This window comes from Alosa sapidissima, chromosome 4 (genome assembly GCF_018492685.1).
Source record: "Alosa sapidissima isolate fAloSap1 chromosome 4, fAloSap1.pri, whole genome shotgun sequence".
Taxonomy (NCBI): Eukaryota; Metazoa; Chordata; class Actinopteri; order Clupeiformes; family Clupeidae; genus Alosa; species Alosa sapidissima.
Window position 1 is genome coordinate 9442833 of NC_055960.1, and position 22444 is coordinate 9465276.

At 45.5% G+C, this 22444-nt stretch overlaps 1 protein-coding gene and 1 long non-coding RNA gene across 2 annotated transcripts in view; one reads left to right on the forward strand and one right to left on the reverse strand.

Annotated features, from left to right (window-relative positions):
- The first annotated feature begins 8975 nt into the window (after nucleotides 1-8975).
- rybpb (RING1 and YY1 binding protein b) overlaps nucleotides 8976-22444 on the forward strand; it is a 32457-nt gene continuing 18988 nt past the window's right edge. The window contains exons 1-2 of the mRNA XM_042089240.1: nucleotides 8976-9153; nucleotides 9779-9904. Coding sequence (XP_041945174.1) covers nucleotides 9128-9153; nucleotides 9779-9904 — 152 coding nt within the window. The 5' untranslated portion in view covers nucleotides 8976-9127. The remainder of the gene's footprint in view (nucleotides 9154-9778; nucleotides 9905-22444) is intronic.
- Nucleotides 20169-22444, reverse strand: part of LOC121707033 — a 14128-nt gene continuing 11852 nt past the window's right edge. Inside the window, exons 2-3 of the long non-coding RNA XR_006031206.1 lie at nucleotides 22184-22188; nucleotides 20169-20179 (exon numbers count right to left, since the gene is read on the reverse strand). This is a non-coding gene — a long non-coding RNA (uncharacterized LOC121707033). The remainder of the gene's footprint in view (nucleotides 20180-22183; nucleotides 22189-22444) is intronic.

A 22444-nucleotide genomic window follows, 5' to 3' on the forward strand; every position in this document is an offset into this window, starting at 1 on the left:
GAGATAAGGGACGTTGCCGGGTCGAGTAACGAGCATTTAAGATTGGAAGCTTTTACCAATGGGAGCGGGCAAATAAGGTCTTGCATAAGCTGTGATTAAGGTTACAGGATCTATTACTTAACCAAGGCCACTGCCTTTTGAACCTTATTTGCATCTGAAGCATCTGACCTGGTAGTTGAATTCCACAATGCCTGTTGATCATTACCTGTGGCCTTGCCTTGCCTTCCGTCATGTTCTTTAGAGGACACTCTCTGGTTCCATGTGCAAGTTTACTATCTGCTATTGACTGCCCAGTTTTATGCATAAAATTAGGATTATGTTGCCTTTATTTTTCCTTTCTGGCACATTCTGGTGTTCCATTTGTCATGGCCTGTGGTGTCATTAGATTGATGATCAGGATAAGCTGGCCATCTCTCTGTAACAGTTCTTCAGTGAATGTTCATTGGGGATTGTGTTGGACAGACAGGGGAGACTGGGTTCGGTCTGGTTGTTCGGTCACACAGAACAAAAAATTTTCTCTTGAGGGATTTAGAGAAGCAACAGTGGAGCAGCATGCAGTGCCACTTCATTCCACTGCGTATGACCGTGCCCCGTCATCCGCACACCATCCGAGACTGCTGCCGCCCGTAGCGTGCCAGCGTGGCGCCAGCCGCCCAAACCGGCCTGTCCCAGGCCCACCTCTGAGCTGGAGTGGCACCGCTCATTCGCTCTTTCGCTCTCATGCTCGCCGGCTGGCTCGCCGGCTTAAAGGGTATGTTCCACTCTAATGTATCCCATTCCGTGGCGCGTAACCTTAACGTGCACTAATCTCTGCCTGACACAAAATCAATGAGACGCCCACCCACACGCTCGCCGTCTCATGTGGTTGAGCGCAGGCTCCCAGTCAAACCCAGAGAAAAGCGAAGGGGGATAAAGCAAAAATGCCCTACCTCCAAACATCTGTACGGAGTTAGCCTCGCTCTGAGATTTATTACGTATTCGAACACTAGCTTCGCACACCTTTTACCACAGCTGCACAAGCAGGGTGGAGGGAGGCGCTCACATGGATGCCGTGTTTTTTTGTCTCTTTACTCAAGTCTCGTGTTGATAGGTCTTTGTGTTCTTTTTTTCGCTGTCTAACTTCATCTGTGGGGATCGTTTTCAAAAAGCTATTCATTAGATACATTATTTTTTTTTTCATTCACATGTTGACTGGCGTCTGTGAAACAGATGATCTGTCTTTTTCGTGTTGTCCAGCTGATGTCAAGGCAGCTTAAATCACAATGCTGTCATGCCTCTTTCTCTGGCTCTGGTTCCTCCATTCTAAAACAGCTGGATGCCAACATTCCAGCACTTGGGTGGTAGCTCTCTGGAGCTGAGAATAATTCTTGTGCGTGTGTGTGTGTGTGTGTGTGTGTGTGTGTGTGTGTGTGTGTGCGTGTGCATGTGTGCGTGTGTGTGTGTGTGTGACACACAGAGGAAGAGGGCGAGCACAGTACAGATCTAAACCCAGAACATGAGACAGGCTTGGGCCTGGGCCTGCTCACCTCTCACAGTGAGCTTCATTATTAGAGATGTGCTTCTTGGCAGCTCTCGCCAGCCCACGAGAACGGGAGAGAGCATGTGAAATATTTACAGCGCGGCCGAACTCAGCAGGACTGACCGCGCCGATAAACATGCTGGTCTGGTCTGGTCTGGTCTGGTCTGCATGCAGCCGAGTGAAGCCCAGAGACAGGTGCAGCTGAAAGAGCCCGGATCTCGCTAACCTCTTTTGAGGCATAATAAAATCTGAAAATAGATTAGGTGAGTAACTTGACTTTCGTTTGGGGAAATTCTTCAAAGACACAAGGAAAACACTAATCTGCAGTAGAATACGAGGAGCAGTTCATGAAAGTGGAGTCTCTTGGTGTAGTAAATAAAAGTGAGTTGTTTTTTTGTCTCTCGGTTCCCAAGGTTTGTTTTCACTCATATTTTACAGAACATGGGGGAGTGTGGAACGTGAGATGGTCCTGTGAGATTTCCCTGTTACATGGATCAATGCATAACGCATGACCTGCCCCAGGCCCTGGTATTTAATGTGAAGGGTTGCTCTAAGCACTTCTCACTTCTCTCTCTCTCTCTCTCTCTCTCTCTCTCTCTCTCTCTCTCTCTCTCTCTCTCTCTCTCTCTCTGTACTACAGTTTCCCTCTTTTTTTGCCCATAGCCCATTGTTCCCTGAAACAGCCCGTTTTCAACACTCAAATCAGAAGCCATATTCAATTCCCATTTACCCGTTTCTTAACGCAATGCATTATAGATGTTAAACAAGCACAGAGTGATGTTTTAATAACATGAAATAATAATAAGGCTTGGAAATCAAGAGATCTGTGCCGCATGCAGCATTTTTGGCATTGCCTTGCGGTTCTCTGTATGAGGCTGGTGGGCCTTGGTAACCGGCTGAGAGAGCAGGGTTGTGTTTTGAAGCACTGATTGAGCACAATCCAAGTTTCCCCACTGACTGGTGAACTTAGGGCAAGGAAATGCAGGTGTATTCAGGGGTGCTGCTAGATTATTTGGGCCCTATGACAGACAATAATTCTGAGCCCCCCAATAAAGTATTATTCTGGGGCCCCTCTTTCATCAGTGCTGGGCGATTAGAATCGTCCCAATCAACCCCCCCTCCTAGCGGTGCCCCTGGGTGTATTAGCAAATCAATATTAGCGCACTCACTGTATAGCTGATTTGTGTTTGGAGACTCTGTATGTCTGATCTTAGTTAATGATGCCCTCAGAGCTGGGGGTGTGGGTTCAGTTATGGCCAGATGAACCTGCAAAGGACCACTGCACACCTCAGATCTAGCCATCTCAAACACTGCAAGACTAGATTGCCTTTTTGGAGGTTATGTTGCCTCACAGCGGAACTTGATTAGACCTGAACTATACTGTCTTCAGTGAGGTAACCTACAATCACAGCTGATTGTTTTCTTCTTCTTCAAATTCTCTAACAGCTATACATCACCCCCAGGTCTCTCAGTAAAGCATAAAGCCTGATGTTACCAGATGAGCGACAATAGAGCTCTTCCCTCTCCGGAATAAAGAAATGGTTTAATTATTTCATTGAATTCCCCCGCACTCAAGCTGTGGAGCACTTTGCATTCCGTCCGCCTTTGTGAGCAGCCATCGGTGCATTGCAAAGCAGAGTTGAACATAAGCCACTGGAGGGTTCTCTGTTCCCTCGCCACAGGAGCCTCCATAGATTGTGCATAGGCACTTGAACTTGCTTTTGTGTTGATCCTCCCCATAAGTTTCTTTTAAGGCGGCCTTTCTTTAAAATACTCCCAAGCATCAGACTTCGAGCCGCTTCTCACAAGCCTCGATGAAATAGAGACACTGTTGAGGCTTCAACTCAATGGAAGAGCCTCTGAGCGTAGAGATTACAGCTGTGCCTTGCAAATCTAAGGGACGAAAATCTGTCTTATTCTTGAATGAGAAAGAGCACTTCTGCCTGGGAAACCCTTTAATCTGGGGAGTGTGTAGTGTGTACTCTTTTAGTGGATGTGCGCCTCTGTGTGCAATGTGTTCAGGGGGAGACATCCATATGCTCACTTCCTCAGCTGTGCATCTCCGTGTGTTCTGGTCGTGAGATATATCACAGCACTAGGATTCTCATTAGAGAAGGGAAGTGATGTCTGGTTGCTGTTCTCTCTTTTCTTCTGTGGTGCTCATCGTTAAGATGAAGCTTTCTTTTACTTCCCATGTGTCTACACTGTATCTGAAAGTCTCATCAGTGGAAGTGCCCTCTCCTCTGCCTTTGCTGTTTAAGTCCCAACATCACGTTCTGACTGTTTCTGATTCTCTCTCTCTCTCTCTCTCTCTCCCCCTGCATCAGTGGAAGTGCTCTCTCCTCTGCCTTTGCTGTTTAAGTCCCAACATCACGTTCTGACTGTTTCTGATTCTCTCTCTCTCTCTCTCTCTCTCTCCCCCTGCAGCTCTGTCTAGCTACACTCTTCTATCTCAATCTCTCTCACACTGTTCTCTTTCTTTAAAAAAAGATCCTGCTTCACTCTCTCAGTCTTCCTTATTTCCTTCCATCACTTATGACACCCTCTGTTATCAGATCAATCTAATTTGAAGGAAGCCTCTCTCCAAACTCCCCCATAATGGAGCTGATGGAGGCCTTTGAAATGGAGTGTGAAGACTGCATCAAGGTCCTTCTTTCCCACTGCAGCGCATAGTGATGGATGTCTGGGCCCGACTGAGCCCAACTCGGCCATCCTTGTCGGATGAGGCATATCGCATAACCCCCTGTGTGTGAGGGAGAGAAGGGAGAATGCCTCCACTGTGTAGCGTGTGTGCGTGTGTGTGTGCGTGTGTGTGTGTGCGCGTTTGTGTGTGTGTGTGTGTGTGTGTTTTGGGGGGTTCAAGCGTTTCTCAAACCCCACGGAGCAGCTAGCTGAGTCACTGGGAACAGACCGGCTACCTAATGAAAGTCGAGGGGAAGTGAGCAAGGGAGGGGGGGGGGGAAGGGCAAGGCATGGAGGAGTGAATTGGCCTGGGAAGCACGAGACGAATGCGCTGCTCTCCCTCCAACCACCAACGCACACACTGCTCCTCTGGTCCATCAGGCCCATTTCACAACTCGCACCCATAAACATTTGTTTTGATCACTGGAGTTGTTATGACCACTTCATTATTGATGAACTAATCTATAAAATTGACTGGAACTTGGCAGCCTCGCGCCTGCTCACAACAGCTGGGTCCTGTCTAAAGACATCATAAACATTATCCATACTTGGCTGAAAGCTCCCCTCGGAAAAAGGCCTGATTTATAATGCAATGGATTGTCCGCACGGGGAGGAATTACTATATAAGAACATTGCCGTGCGGTGAAGCCTCCGAGCCAGTCCCCACGCTTCACTTGGGGAACCAGGGGGAAATGATAGAGGAGAACCATTCCACGCATTTATTCAACAGTTTTTGTTTTTCATACTACACATATTGTTTTTGGATTCTTCACCTTACTCTTTCACTATGTCCCTATATTTATTCTACACTTACACTCACAGCCACAGTTTTGTTAAGAGACGTTGTAAATGCAGTGGATGTCTATCTGTGCGGCTTCCAAGGGAACAGGCCGCTGCATCGGGTTGTCCCCATGTACTAAATACTATGGATTGCTAGCTTTGTGGCAACCTTTTGTGGAGAGGACTGAATTCACTAAAGCACCCTTCTGCTGCGTCTCTCGCTTCCTCCTCTCTCTCTCTCTCTCTCTCTCTCTCTCGCTCTATCTCTCTCTTTCTTTCCTGTCTTTCTCTCTCTCTGTCAGTCTGTCCATAAAGCTCTCCTCCTCTGCTTCTTTCTCCCTTGCTGTCTGTTTTTTTTTCCCGCCATCGCATAGATCCTGAAATGATGCCAGTATTTTGTGGGATAATCTACCTTCCTGAAGATTTGGCAAAGCCTCCCCCTGCGCCTCCTTATCAGTGCTCCTTCATCAGAGTATAAGCAGCACTTGGTTTCCTGCCAGCGCACTGGACCGCAGGCTGCCTTTCCAAACAGGAACGAGCACGGAGACATTCCTTCGCTGGAAGAGGAAACTGTGTCCTTTCTCCCATCCCCCCGCCACTTCTCTGTGGACACACACACACACACACACACACACACACACACACACACACACACACACACACACACACACACACACACACACACACTCTCACAACATTCAACTCCTCAGGGTCCTGACCACAGCACAATCCTTCCACACCCATTTTCCCAAGCCATTGAGGAGACCAAGTGCAAGCTTAGTGATGCAAATGGAGAAAAAAGTGGGTGACTTTGTAAGAATGGGGGTGGGGGCAGGGAGGTCTCTGAAACTCGGCGGCGTGCGTGCGTGCGTACGTGCATTCGTGTGTGTGTGTGTGTGTGTGTGTCTGTGAGTGAGCGACAAGCAGGCAATCAATAGAGGTTCCGTTTGTAGTGGTGACAGCTTCAGGCTTCCCTGAGCAGCGTGTGATTTGTATCGACATCAATCAATACAGCTCTCTCTCTCTCTAAAAAAAAGAAATCAGGCTGACCAAGGGCCACAAGTGGCCACAGCGGTGGGTTGAGGAGGACCTTCCAAATGCCTCAGCATGGCACTGCATTCTGTTGACTGATCAATGAAAACAGCTGTTTAAGTCAAACGCTTACATACGGCACTGGCAGCCAACAACAGAAACAGCCTCACAGGCGCACAGCCGACTGAACTCTTATCTGTGTGGGGAGAGAGGTCAAGTAAAACAAATCTCACAGCCATTACAAGTGGCAGAGCAGTCATAACAGTGAGCTCTGAGGTAAAAGAGATGGAACTATTTTATTCTCTTCAAAGACCAGGCGAAAGTATCAAGCACTGACCTTTGTTTATGCTTGGTACTGACAAACGAGATGAATTCGTCACTAAAAGGACCGAAATGCATGAATGAGAAGGATTTCACCTCAGAGACTATGATTTCAGGGAGTCTTTACCTTGTAATACATTATTGACCTACAGCACTGTCAAAGCATGATTTTAAAGAGACCTCAAGTGAACAAGGGTGGCCTGCATTTCATGGATTGACTGGTCCACAGTTGAGGAATGTCCTCATTTGCTTGACTAGCTCCATCCTCTAGCGAGGCTCATGTCAGGCTGTCATTTACATTCTCATATGCACGTCAACCCCCAAAGACTTTGCTAGACTTATTAAGGGAAATTTAACAATATTCTATCTGGGTGAACAAAGAGCTATGTTTTGACACTTTGCAGAATGGACTCTGTTCTTTTTAAAAAAATATTATTTTGGACTATAATCACTATGGTAGGTGTGAACACTATTGGGCATTTTAAAATGAATACAATTCCAATTCTAATCTTAGCCAATTCAAATTGGACCAGATGTGATTAAAGCAAAACTGAGTATTTCCATCTCCAATGGGATTTGTGCTGTGGGAGGGATACTATTTTATTCTATAAGCATGTCCTAATGATCCTGCATTTGCTTTCACTTATCAGAACTCATTTGAGATTAAATATTTATCCTGACTTCAATTCAATACACATTCATACAAACTGATAATTTTTAAGTGAATATAACAATTTATTAAAAGCCTGACAGATTGGCAGCATGCCAACTGCAGAATTAACCCCCCCCCCCCCCCACACACACACACACCTACCCCCACCTACCCATTTCCCTTAGCTTCGTTCATATTCAGGAAGGTAATTATTTGGTGGGGCAGTCATGGCCTGTGGGGCAGTCATGGCCTACTGGTTAGGGCTTGTAACCGGAGGGTTGGTGGTTTGATCCCCAACCAGTAGGAATGGCTGAAGTGCCCTTGAGCAAGGCACCCCCCCCCCCCCGAGCGCTGCTGTAGCAAGGCAGCTCACTGCTCTGGGTTAGTGTGCTTAACCTCACTGTGTGCTCTCTGTATTCACTAATTCACGGATTGGCCGAGAAACCTGATTTACATTTACATTTTAGTCAGGCCCGTTAGAAATGCTGCTCCAGAGCTTGGCTCTGTGTAATCCAACAACTTTCTGGTTACTGTTTTTAACAGCTCCAGTTTTTCACATAGGTTATTCCCACTTCATGATTAGGCTACATATATATTAGGACTGTCAATTGAAAAGCCACCTGTTAACTGTTAACAATGCCTGGGCACCTATCAACATTGCTTTACTATATTAATGTGTCCATATGTTCACTTGTCATGGCCATTGAAATCTATAATTGCTGCATTTTTAGAAATTGTGAATCCACAAAACATTCTCCAATGTGAACCTGTGGATCAAAGGCTGGGTTGAGTGGTTCCTGATGAGATGTGCCACCAGAGACAAGAGACACAATCCCATCAGTGTGATATACTTAAAGGAGGTAATCACTGTGGGGAGGGGGACTCTGACAGGCAGGACACTGCCGACAGTGACCCAGCGGCACGTATCCTCTCCGACTGAAAGGACAGCGGAGATCACAATGGGCCTGGGAGCTGTGGAGTGGGGCTAATGAGCCTCCATGATTCACGCTCCATCTCCCCCACTGAGCCAGCCTTGTATCGAGCAGAGGGGGGCCATCGAAGGGTTCAGCGTTTGCCCCCCATGCTCTACAACAAATGAGACCCGTTGATCAACTTGCAGACGCCAAATGAACACAGTGCATGCCATGGTCAAAGCTCCTTAAATGGGAAAGTCTGACGAGAAAATGCCATCTGGAGAAACAGTGATAAATGGTTTTTCAATAAACAAATTCCTTTGAATGGCTCTATCCGAACCTCATTATAAACACCTTAATGTAAGCTTTAATGAAAGTTACCAGAACTGAAACTGATCGTCCTCAAGTGTCTTATTCATTGAACACAGTGTATTCTACCAAAGCATGTTCTGGGTGGAAATAAACTCAAACTGCCTTATTTTTTCAGACAACCTTCAACCAGATGCTGATCTGCCCTGAACCATAGGCTAGACTTGCTTGGGTTCAAATACGTCGCAGACAGACTTGCCTCCATAGTCTACTCATTTAAAATGTGTAGGCCTATAAAAATATCTATCCTATAATTGGATCCTTTGGTCCAAAATAGGCATGCACCTGTGGAATTGTTAGACTGGAATGAGGACTTGGAAGTTAGACTGGAATGAGGACTTGGTAAAATGGTCAGAAATAGGAAATAACATCAAGATCATTCAAATAAAAGGTTAGCTTGCACAATCGCAGTAAAGCAAACTTATTGGCACTGTCAAATGGTGCTGTCCCAAGATTAATTCCATCTTCAAGCAGCCTCCCTGGGCTGTGCGAGAGAAGGCAGAGAATGCATCCAGTGTGTCCGTCATGGCTTTTCATTGACGTCACGATTATTAAGCTGCTCTTCCTTTTATGAATTAAATATTGTGCTAATCCATGTGTTAATTGTTTACTCCGATACGACACATGCTACCTATTTCTTATATTTCTAACGAGACTTTTAAACCGAGCCCAGCGGTGATTGGGCGGTCTTGAGTCACGGGGTGTTCAGTCGTTTTGCCCTGCCTCGAGTCGGTCGCTGAATGTGAGCTTGCCTGCCAGCGTTAGCAGCGCGTCTATCTGGATCTTCTACACTCAACCTACAACAATTATTGTTAATTGCTGAAACCTTTTCTCTCTTTTCGGAAACATATTCTCAGCATGGGCGACAAGAAAAGCCCGTCCAGGTAATAGAACGCGATTGTGGTGTTGATATTTGTCGATTCAGATGTGTTTTTGTACATTTCGATGCCGTTCGGGGTTGATATTCGGATGCTTTCTCAAGGAGTGTTTCTCCCTTTTCAGTTTGTGTGCCAGTGCTAGAATAGTGCAGCTATGGCGGCTTCGCTCTCCCTACTCTGACTCTACCAGCTAGTCACTTTCAGACAAAGGGAGATTTACAGCGGGCACGCCTGGTCTCGTTGGATTTTTTAATTTAAATGATTTAGTTCAAGTTAAGTGTCGAATGAACATTTTTGACATTCAAATCCTGTTAGGTTAGCTTCCAGCTAATACGTGTAGCTTGTTGGCTAGCCAGTAAAGGTCTCTACAATCGGACGATGTGTCTGTGGGTCGCTGGCTAAGCCGAGGGTTACTGTGAAAACCTGGCTAGCAAGCTAGCCAAAGCTCGTTTAGGCAACATCCTATGGCGAGGTTACTTTTAGTCCTATTTAACACATAATTAATATGCTCTGTCTTTTTAATACAAATGCTATACAGCACACATTGAAGAAGGGACATTGTGTGGGTTATCAAATGTTACATGACGAACGTCAAGTTGACCTTATTTTTTTTTTTGGTCAATTTCTTAAGGCCAAAAAGACAAGCCAAACCAACGGCGGACGACGGCTTTTGGGACTGTAGCGTCTGCACCTTCAGAAACAGCGCCGAAGCTTTCAAATGCAGCATCTGCGACGTGAGGAAGGGCACATCTACAAGGTATGGCTCTATAGATTTTGAGTCTGCTAAGGGGTTTGTGTGAGCTTCCTATTCTACCCCATATCGCTTGTCTTTCTCCTGCAGTAAACATCCCCGCACACGCTATTGAAAACGAAGCCGACCAGCTACCAATGAAACGCTGAGCGGATTGAGAGATTTTACTTGTTGATTTAGCTACGGCATTAGAAGGACCCCTTTAACAACTCTAAATATGTTTACCAAGTTCAGCAGTCGTGCACACTGAGCAGCATAGAGCGATATCGGTGCCGTCGGGTTTAAATGCTTGCGAGGTAACCTAACTCAAATGGACCACGGGTGCCGCTGCCACTGAGCGGAGAGAGGAAGAAAGAGTGCCAGGGTAATGTAGGAAGGCCGATCTGCGCTTGCGAGTATGTCTCTTCTGGGTTCTTTGTGTTGTTGCATTGTATGCGCCAACTGGCGTGCTTATTCGGTGGAAAAGGTGGAATGTGCTAGAAACATTATAGTGGCTGCTGTCGTTAGAGCATTATCGTAGGGACAGACATTGTTCTGGGTGGCAGGGTCTTGATCAGAAACAGTGTCTGATGTCATTGTCTGTCTGTCAAGCCATATTGAGTTGTATGTTTGTAGTACTTCAGTTTTGGATTCCTATGAAGGAGGACCACCCTTTTTAAATAGGTATAATGGATGTAAACAGCCAGCGACTGTACATTTTGGCAGCATCTTTGCATGACAACTGGCGACACTGGGGAGCTTTAGCTGATGTTATTGATATAGATATATATTAGAAATCTTGTCATGGTTGTAGTATGACATCACTGTATTTATTGACATACAAGTTTGGAGATATCTGTGAGCATTCAGAATATGTCTGCATTCCATTGCACTTGGAGGAACAGGCCCAACCCCCCATCCTCCCAAGTCAGCAGAGCAGAGGATACCAAGAGCATGTGAGGTCACGCTCTGAAATCGGTCTCATCCATCATGTTGCCTAATATTTTTGACAGTTCTGCTTACAGCTTTGAATAATGACAGGGATTTAGCATTGTATTTCAGCATGGTTTTTAAACATGACTTTTTCTAGAGGAGTGAATACGCTATTCAACCAGGATTTTGGAAATGTGATGTGGCAAACACCTTTATGCTGATGTTTTTTATGGCGAAAAAGCCCATGTCTTAAACTTTCATTTTTCAATGTTGGTTGAGCTTAAAAGATGATGCATTGACAGTGTTGTCTAGAACTGTGCACTGAAAGTTCATTAACTTGGTGTTAGAAGTGCCTGATAAGAATTTTTAGGGGTAATAACAAGAAAACTGCATTGCTCATCACTATGGCTTATCTCTAGACAAGTCCTACCCAAGAAGCTTCTGTTTGTTAGTACATTAATCCGTGACATCATTGTGGTTAGCGAGCCTCCTCCAATTCATGAGCCTGCCTACTTTCGATTTCATGTTAACCGCCTGTCCCCACCACTCACCCCGCCCCCTTTCACTCGCTCATTCCTGTTTTGTGCTCATGGCTGTGCGGAGTGATGGTGTGAAGTAAACATGCCAGCGCTTCTCAGCAGCCAACCTACACTGATGTAGCTGTCTGTCTGTCTGTCGGTCTGCCTGCCTGCTACCACAGATATGAGTCATGGTGTGACCCTAACACAGGAATCCCCGGAACCCAGCAGAGCAGTTAGGTTTCAGTGTGCCCTGTCTCTTCGCAGATCCTTTTTTTCTGAAAAGTGGAGAAGGGGAACTACAGAAGCTGTTACTCTTTTACTGAGAAGTTTACTAATACCAGTAATGTCGTAATAACGGTTTTAAATGTGAGCGGGGCAGGCTGTAGCAGGAAGATTGAGGGATATTTTTTTGTTTGTTTTTTTGAAACGGTGCATCGACAGGAAATGAGGTCTCACATCGGGTGCCCATAACCACCAGGCTTTGGCAGTATCCCAACTCTGAGTCGGGTCTTGTAAGTGGAATCGCATGATGTCTCTTCGCTGGAGTGGTTCACTTCGCTGTCCTCAGTCTAATCTCAATGGTCAACCTTTGATTGACGCTTTTGTCTGCTGATGTAAGAATCACAGCTGTTGTTGTAACGAGCGCTAATTAGCGCGCTCGTCTCTGTTTGATGTACGCCAGTGGCGCGAGTGAGGGTGTGCGTGCGTGTATGTGGTGGGTGCATGGCACTCCTTGTTAAATGAGCACTGCTCTTTGAAAGTGTGCATCAGCGTGCGGCTGTCTTGTCTTGGGGCTTCTTTCCAGCTCTATTGAATGGGCTTTTATGCTCCCGCTAGCAGATTTTTCATTTGTTAATTACTTTATCTGTGGTTGAATGTTGAACTTCAAAGAATCCGGCCTGACAAGCTTGGCATCCGCATTGGCACTCCCTGTTTGGAAGCATCACCGGAGGAGTCCTTTAAAGTAGCCTTTTAGTAGCTTACTCGTCTGTAGGTGTGTGAATTGTTGTGACACGAAGTGACTCATCGTTTTCTCTCCTGTGCGAGCTTGTGCGTTGAATCCGATAACGAAAGCTCACCGCCTGGGGGGGACCTCAGTGAGTAATCGATTCCCATACCTCACATGGTGAGCTCCGACACGTTCTGCCGGGAGTGCGTCATGCAAGCGTGTGTATGGCCACGCTTCAGGAAGTGGAAGTGAAAACAGTTCCGAAAGTGCCCCTTAAAACCAAAGCGTCTCTCGCTCTTGGGTGTCTGTTCGCACAAGTACGAGAGACTGAGAGTGGTGAGAGTCTCAAAGCGGTGCATGTCATCCTGCCTCAGGTGTAGGCGTTCATCTACCCCTCAGGCTAAACAGGTTTCCCCTGAGGCACCGGAGCTGAACGGGCCGACCCATTGATATGGGGGTCGATCTTTTATTTACAACAGATACAACTCTTAATTGCTAATGATCTTAATACTGTTTCAGCATCAATTTAGTGAAGCGCTGCACGCTGATGTGAAAGGATAGAAGTCTTTCACACCACAGTGTCAGGAAACAGGCTCTGAATTTGCCCGCGTTCACGAAGAAATCCTTATCTGTGCATTCAAATGGGCTGATTCCACAATCTCACCGTTGTGCAAATGCGCGAGGCCAAATAGAAATGCACACAGCCACCACTTTCTCCTGCTCCGCTTGTACGCACAGGGTTTTCCGGTAAGTGTGGGCAGTGTGCGAGCCTGGAGTGGAATGCCAGGAAAGTTGACTTATGTCAGAGACTTGCTGTGTGACCTGTAAACTTTCAGGAAAACTTTGGTGTGAACGCAAGCGGGGAATGTTGATTGGAATGGGTTATTAAATGTTGCAGGTTCTGGGTATTTTCTGCCTCGAGTATAATACTACGCTTCATTTAAAAAAAAAAAAAACACCAACACAGAGCCATAACATCAACAAATATATTTTTTGACTTCCTAGTGTTTTTATAGCCTATCCCTCCATAGTCTTTAGCAGAGACACACACACAGACACACAGACACAGAGAACTACCCTCTCAGGGCCAGTCTACGTTATCGTCCGATCGGGGCACACGGGCTCTCCTGAGTGCGGCTGCAGAACGCGACACCTCTGTGGTGTATCGCGTTTCCCCGGCGGGCGTGTTTCTCGGGCCCACCCCGTGGTCACTCGCAGGTTACGGAGCGGAAGCCATAAAGGCTCCCGCGCCGAGGTGATTGATCGAGCAGAGATCCGAGTGGGTGGGGGAGGGGGATAAGGAGGAGCTAGACGCTAGACGGGAATGTAGTCGGGCATTGTTGCTTGTCGCCTTGATCTCCGGCGGCGCGGTGTGTGTTACATCCTCTGGAGGTCAGACACACTCGTGTGTACACACACACACACAAACCCTCGCTGCTCCTCTCAATTTAAAGTTCTTTCTGGGGCTCAGGGAAAAGGGATGAGGGCTTGTGAGTGTGTGGGGGGAGGTGGCGGGGCGGCAGTCTCTCTCTCTCTCTCTCTCTCTCTCTCTCTCTCTCTCTCTCTCTCTCTCTCTCTCTCTCTCTCTCTCTCTCTCTCTCTCTCTCTCTCTCTCTCTCTCTCTCTCTCTCCATGGCTTCTTTCTTGCTCTCTTCTCTCTCCATGTACTTTTCTCTCCAGTACATTCATCCCTGCTGATGTCTTAATGTTCAAAAAAAGCTAATGTGATGTACAATATGATAAAACATAGCGCAAAAAATCCGTTCTCCACCTGATGCTGATAATTAAGCACACCAGTAAAGAACCTATTACAGCCTACACTTCAGAATGAATGGGCCACTGTGTTGTGGTGCAGAGAGTGAATGTGGCATAACTGTGGTTTGTTACTCAGTCGGAGTGCCTTTTGGTTCTATGGAATCCCGTTTTGATCTGACTCGGCTCTAAAGGGCCAGCTCACCCACCTCGTCCAGCCTGTTTAATCGCCGGCCAGCATTGATCTGCGGTCTCCTGACGCCTTCTGAGGAGGATAGATGGGTCTCTATCTGGCCCACTCAAAACGTCGTCTAAACATAGAGTAGAGTGTGCATGATTAAAGACATTTGATTGTGATAGAGCTCACTTCGACACCATCACTGGCTGGTTCATCTAACAGGGTGACCAGTGTTGTGGGAGATTACACTGTGATTTGCTTGCCAACACATTGTAGAGGTAGTGGTCTGAAAAAAAAGGTTGGATTAAAGTGTGTGTGTGTGTGTGTGCATGTGTTTGTGTGTGTGTGTGTGTGTGCGGGCGGCCGTGCGTGTGTGTGTATCAACGAACGAGAAGTTGACATGCGCTCACGCCAGTCATTTTGAAATGATGGAGTGGAGTAATTGTAATCCTGGGATTTTCAGTCACATTAACTCAAATTGTGGAGGATAATGGAATGACAAGAGTGACATGCTGGCATTCATTCCATTCCCCCCCCTCCAATCCCGCTCTCCCTACGCCCGCCCCCACCCCACTCCACCCTTCCTGCCCACACACACACACACACACAGAAAATACATCGGCTTATCTGAAATTATCAGCAGCATCTACACTAAACCTTAAACATGCTCACTACTAATCCTGGGCCTGTGTGTTAATTGCCTGATTACAGACCCTTAATGACTTACCACAGGATTTGTGGAGGGCTAGAAAAAGGATGGGAAAATGGTATATTGTGAATACAGTCGCTAATTCAGCATGTTAATAACAAGCGAGGAGGTAGCAGCACCACTGCTGGGCTTCACGGCCCCTAATCTAGTCCTTAAGCCAGTCCGGCGCGGCGTCATCTGCTCACACACTCTCGTTTACTTTCTCACAGCGCTGAGAGGGAGGGGGGGGAGCAGGCAGGGTGGGGATATGACATCACCCAGAGGGAGAACGGTAGAGCGAGGGACAGAGAGGTGGTCAGAGAGCAGAGCAGAGGAGTGTGTGTGTGTGTGGAGGGGGGGGGGGGTGGCTGGCTGTGCTACTTCAAGAGAGGTGTGTGTGGGGGGGGGGGTGAAGGAGAGGGAGAGCAAGCGAGTTCGGGGTTTGACGGACGGCGGCGCTGGGACGTGCTCACTGGAGCGAGTAGCTCCCGCTACAGGCCGCCTGAACTGAACACATCATTACCTAACAGAGAGAATGAACACGTGCACACACACACACTAGGGCTGGGATAAACGATTATTTTTTAAACGATTAATCTAGCGATTATTTTTTCGATGCATCGATTAATCTAACGATTAATTTTTTCAGTCCGATTCGATTTCGATTATCCCCCCATTAATTGACTAATAGCAATTTATACATGTTGATTTATATATCTGAATGAAAAAAACATGAATTCCTTAACATTGCAATATATGTTTATTGCTCTTAAAATTCCAAAATAAAAGACTATACAAGTGCAAAGTAATGCATTCTTCTAGTCAGAGGTAGCATTCAATAAAGTTCAGTAGTGTATAGGTCTAATTGAGTGCCTGTCACGTTAAGACGTTCGTTCCCTTGCAATTGTAACACTAACGCAGTTAAAAAGCAGCTGATGTATGGATGCAATTCATAACGTAGATAGATAGATACTTTATTGATCCCCAGGGGAAATTCAAGAACTAACGTAGTTGGTTCAAATAACAGTTTGTACTTCTCCTTGGGACAAGCACTTTTGAGTCTTGGAAATATTTTTCCATTTACATCGGGATTTTGCAAACATTCAGTGTCTGAGTCAATAAAATGAGCCCTGAGTAACGAAATTGACAAGCAGCTGTAAGTAAGCATGCTAAACTCAACATCCAAACAGTATTCTAACGTTAGCTTTGAGATACTGCTTGATTGCATAACTAAGTTTAGTCTCCTCAATGTACTATGTTGTGATAAGACGTTAGCAGAGTTAACTTGACTTTAGCAGTTTTGAACAAATTTGCACAGCATGGTCATGATGCTAAGCGGATTTAATAGCAATTTAGCCAGCCGTGTTCTATGCAATGCTTCTATGTGGCAACAACAATCCTTCAACAATCGCGAATATTTTGTGGTAAATGCACATGCAGAGGAGGGGCAGCGGGCTCAATATGAGAGAGAGCTGGTGGGGCAGGGAAAGGCTGCGTGTGTAAAAAGTGCAGCTCAAAGGATTTTATCTTATCTTTAATTTAAATAGTACAACATAGAACATCAATGTGTGACGGCCGGTTTTGTGGCGCCCACCTCAGATTAGTCAACGTATGGGAAACACTGAAGGTGTAAAATTCAAAATATTTGGCAGCACGCATATTTTGCGTCGACGTAATCGATTGCGTCGACGTAATCGATTACGTCGACGCGTTGTCCCAGCCCTAACACACACTCATACTCATACAAGCATACATACACGCAGACTTTTTTCTTTCATTCTCTCTGTTACATACACACACGCGCGCACACACACACACACACACACACACACACACATACACATACACTTCCATTTCTCTCTCTCTATCTCTCGCCCACACACACACCTACACCCTCTCCCACTGCCAGCCTACGTAGCACAGCACACAGCCTTTCCATCACTCACCCAGGAAGAGTTGAAGCAGCAATGTGAAGAAGGAAAGGGGTTTGAGGCACTAGTAAGCCCTGGGAGAGACACTCTCAGGATGACGAGTGCCACCGTTCTTACTCCTCAACTCTCAAATTCACATTCTCATTCACACCTGTCTCTTGAGTTCTGAAGTCACGGCAGACCTGTCGATCTGCGTGCCGCTGTGGCTTAATTTAAGTTGACGACTCTGGAATGCAGACTTCTCTGGGCTGAGGTGTGCGGAATGCCAAGACGAAGGACGAAGTCGTGATGGTAAGAACAGTGTGTGAGTGCGTGCAGTGCATGTCTCAGCAACTCGTGGATTAAAAGGGAGTCATCTGCTATTTGTCCTGGTAGGACTACTGAGAATGTCTTCATCATTTGCAGAAATGTTGATGGTCTGGTGAATGTCGCGTCGTAGTTATTTGCTGTGTTTGTCAAGCCTCAGTGTTCACGTACGCCAGCTTGTGCTAATGACATTGGCCAAGATAGCCAGATGAGCAGCTTTTCTGACACACACACACACACACACAAAATATGTTTGCTGCCGACTGCATGGCTTTGCTGGGAAAGTGCTCATTATGTTAATTTATTTGTGACTGTTGAGCTTGGACGACTCTCGCACACTCACACAAGCACATCTAGTGCTGCTTGATGCGTTGGCTGAAGGTTTTTGTCTGTCTGTTTATCGTCTGACCCAGCTTGCCTGACATGCCGGCTTGCGTTCTGGCCAAGAGGAGGACACTAGTGGGCTGTAATACTTGGCTGCTGTTTATGTGTTTGTTTATTTGTTGATGCCTTTTGCCTGTGCCTCTTGGGAGAGACCAGACCATGGTGTCTGTGTGCTGCCGCGCTGCTTTGGGTCTCCTTATTGCAATGCAGGCGAGGGCAGGTCTAGACACTAAGCCTGCCGTGAAAATGTTGTCTCTCCCTAAGCTGCGTGTTGTGCTAGAGCGAGTCTGGTCAGTCTAATTTGAAACAGAGTGTGTTTACATGGGAGGCGGAGAGACCGATGGGTTATCCAGGACAGCCGGCCACGAGGAGAGAGAGAGAGAGAGAGTGAGCGAGACAGAGATATGGCAGGCTGCCGTTGATTGAAGATGCTCCTGCGTGCTTTGCAGACCGAGAGCTCGTCCTTCTCCTTAACGGAAGAGGACGAGGTGTCTCGTGAAGGTCGGCCAGCCAGCGGAGGGAGACTGAGGAGGAATGGAGCGTGTATTTGCGCGTGTGTGTGTGTGTGTGTGTGTGTGTGCGCGCGCGCGCATGTATTTGCGCATGTATTTTGTGTGTGTGTGTGTGTGTGTGTGTGTGTGTGGAGCATGTATTTGCCTCCTCTAATGCAGTGTGAGTGTGTGTGTGTGTGTGTCAGGTTGGCACTTTGCATGAGTGTGCAGCGATACCTGGTGATATCCGGTGTATTAGTATGCTGAGCGGCTGAGCAGTCCTGCATCTCACGGGGAGGGGGTGGTGGGGAGGTGTTTAGTGTGTCGAAGATGGATGTGTTTGTGTGTGAGAACAGCTTTACAGCTTGGGAATTTTCTTCCTGGCACTTATGGATAGCCTTCTCCTTTTCGCTTCCACACACAGACACACACAGACAGACATATGCTGTGGTCTGGTGCAACAGGCAGCATGTTGCTAATTATGCAGTTTTACTGCATACTCTACCATAAGCAATAAGCTAGATGTACAGTGCAACCGGAAAGTTTTCCACATTTTGTTATTGTTCAGACTGATCTTAAAATGGATTCAATTCCTTTTTTACCTCATCAATCTACACACAATACTCCAACACTCCACAAAAAAGTTTGGAGTGTTTTGTTAATTTATAAAAAATAAAAGACTGAAATATCCCATTTACATATTATTCATTCATTCAGTATTCAGACCCTTTGTTATGACACTTGCAATTGAACTCTGGTGCATCCTACTTCTATCAATGGTCATTGAGATGCTTCTACAACTTGATTGGAGTCCACCTGTGCCTAAATGAATTCACTGGACATTAGTAGGAGAGGCACACATCTCTATATTTAAGGTCTCACAGTTGATGGTGTATGTCAGAGTGAAAACCAAGCCACAAGGGTTGAGAGAATTGTCCGTAGACCTGCGAGACAGGGTTGTGTGGAGACACAGATCTGGGGAAGGATTCAAGAACATTTCTGCAGCATTGAAAGCGCCCAAAAGCACTGTAGCCTCCATCATTCTCAAATGGAAAAGTTGTTATTTTTTTAAATAATTCACTAAACACTTCAAACACCTGCTTTTTTTTGTGGAGTGTTGGAGTATTGTGTGGAAAACTTGAAAAGAAACAAAATGTGGAGAACTTGAAAGGGTCTGAAAACCTTCCGGTTGCACTGTATATGTGTCCTTGCTACTCTCTGTTTACAGGACTTTGGTGCCAAGAGCCATAGTTGTCACTGGGAGAGCAGAGAGGACCCGATTGAAAGCCACCTCCAGGATGTGATAACATATCCTCTCTGATTTCACCAAGTGTGTCTTTTAAGGAGGCGTTTCTCTAGATGATCCCATGGTAATGACCGATTCTCACGGAATATGAGCACTCCATAGCCCGGATTATGGAGATGGGAGTGTCTGGCCCATTCGCACATCATTGATGCACCATTAAAGCTAAATGGAACATGCATTGCACTCATCATTGCTTGACTTTGCAGAAAACAAGTGTTTGAAATGTCACATGGTTGAGTTGGAAAGAACTGGATTTCTAGATTAATGGGTTTACTTATCCTGTTGACCTCTTTTGATAAAGGACATATCTGAAAATCTTCTCACTTCACCATAAGAAAGGTGAATTCATTTATTTATAAGTTTTTGCATGCAGGTGTGTGTTGTTATGCACACCTAACAGACGTTGAGTAGTTTGAAACTCCACAGCATGCACTTACACACACTGATTAGTGAGTTTACTAATTTCACTGTATTTCATTATTACTGTTTTGTTTCATAATCATAGCAAGAGAAGAGAAATGTGGCTATGTGCGAGTAACAAGCAAATAAATTGACACCTACAGGCATTCCGGGTATTGGGGAAAGGGTTTGTAAAGCGCACTGCTGCATATCTAAAACCTTTTTGTCTTTCATTCACATAATCGGTCCAATTACATGCCGTTTCTGATCACATAGGTCTGAGTAAGCAGTTTGCAATGATGGACAGCTGCCACTAACTGATGCAACTATGGGGTGTGAAACTGAGTAGATGGGTAGTGTTATTAGTCAGCATACTTTTATGTGTTTGCAAGCAACCAAAATGCTTGTGTTTGTGGAATTTATCTCCACTGATCTGAAATTGTACTGCTTGCATTCATCTCTGTCTTTCACTGTCTCATCTCTGTCTTTCACTGTCAGTTTCCCCAACTGAAGCACTGTCAGTAGTGGTGTCAACAATAATCGATTCGGCGATGCATTGCAATGCGGGGCATGCATGATTCAGCATCGGTTTATTTTCTGGCCTTGAGTGGACAATAAAGTTGGGAAGTTTCAATTACTTCTGGGGGCATTTCCGGAGCAACGTAATGACATGCGCAGCCTGTAGCTACATGCTAAGCGGCAGCACTAGCTAGCATAACAACAACACTAAAGAATCAAGATGACAGAGGGAAATGACCGCGATAGACGGGTAATTAAAAACGCACCCAAAGCTTGGAAATCATCTGAGCACATTTCGGATTCTACTAATTAAATGGGAAACTAGACAAGACGTACGCGGTGTGTGTAAAACCTGACACACTAACATCAAGCACGTTGGCAATACAACTAACTTCACGAACCATGTCGATCGTTGGCATCCTGAGTTGGATTCGTTACTGTGTGTGCAGTATGTGCAGGGTAGGAATTTCACGACGGCCATGGCCATCGTTGCCCCTTGCGTTGGCCATCACTTGAAAATCAGAGGTTTACAGGCCACGGTGGCCTTGGTGCCCCCTTCTTTCAATATTCTGTTTTGTGTCCGACTAATAACGATTTTTATTTAGCCTATGGCCTGACAAAATAATCTAAGCATTCACAGCGCAAATTAATTTAGTCTTTTACGCAATGGAGAAAGTGACCGCGCACGGCAAGAAAGAAAGTGCATCCAAATTCACCCATTCTTCTCAGTTGAACTACTCGCGAACGAGCCTACTCATCACACAGACATCACAAGTAGCCCATCACATCACATGAAGGAGCTTTTTCTCAGCTTTTAAACTATGTTGGCCGTTAATTGCTGTGGTGAAGGGTTCGCGAGAAAATTACACTTAAGTGAATAATTCAATTTAATCATAATTCTACTGAAGGTTCTGCGCCCATCTCCCTACCCATTCATCTCAGTGGAATACTTCACGAACCCTTCATTCAACACATAACAAACCATATATCAGAATAAACAGCTGAGCTGACCTGACCGAACAGAAAGGTATAAAGCAGTCCCCTGTACAGTTAGCCGTTCCAGAGTAATCCAGTTCTGAATTTACAGCAAATTTCAACATGCATGGATGTCGCAAATTTGGGCTTTAAGTTTTACAATGTGTTTAAATTATTCTACATGATTTCATAATGGGCCAAATACAAAATAAATGTTACAAATATCGCCTAGATATCAGTAAATTAGAGGACAGCTGACTAAGAGTTTGTGAAAGTGGCCTTAATGATCACAAAATGCTAAGCATGCATCTATTCTATTTGAGTTTCTTAAAACTGAGCTGTGCTTAAATTGTTCAATACATGATTTCATAACAGGCCAAATATAAAATAAATGTTAAATATATCCTAGATATCTAAATATTAGATGATCAGATGATTTACAGTTCTATGTAATATGCCATGTTTTTGTAATGTTTCATAGGCTACAGTGATGCAGGTTTACTGCTGTGAATAGGCTAAATACAACTTTGATCATTTTTATAGCCTACTACTGCATAGTTAACTTTGACCTTGGTGCCCTGACATGTGGCCTTTGTGCCCCCCACCAAATATGCCCAACTGAAGGCCAAGTAGCCTTGCCCCGTTCAATATCTGACTGCTTGTATTGCCTCATGACCTCAAAATTTGTCTTGTTGTGTGCAGTAGTATGCATCGTAGAATCAAATTGAATCGAATTGTTACCTGGTGAATCGTAATCGAATCGAATTGTGAGGGCAGTGCCAATGCACACCCCTAACTGTCAGCCGTCAGAGCCTTCACTTAGGCTATTGCATTGCATTGCCAGCCTTTAAAGCAATGGACCTTTGCACCTACTCCGAGTGTTATTGACAACAACAGTTCTGGTGGATCCATATAGGAGCCCCTGCTCCAAGGCATCACATTATTTTCTTGTGTGATTCCAGTATGTAACCCACAGTAGCTAGCCTACTCATTTGCTTATGAAGGTCAGATTAATCACTTGACCTAGGCTACATCCTGCTGAAGGGTTTCAAATGTCAAAGACATGTTTGATGTTTAACTGTCATTGAGTTTCCAGCTCTATGCTTTGCAGCCTTTAGTGGCCAAAACTAGTTTGATGGAAATGAGTCCGAAGGTTGGTTACAAATGTCAAAACAATTCTTGATGTCATAAAAGTATTAAGTTTCCAACTCTGTGTTGCAGCTTTAGAGGCCAAA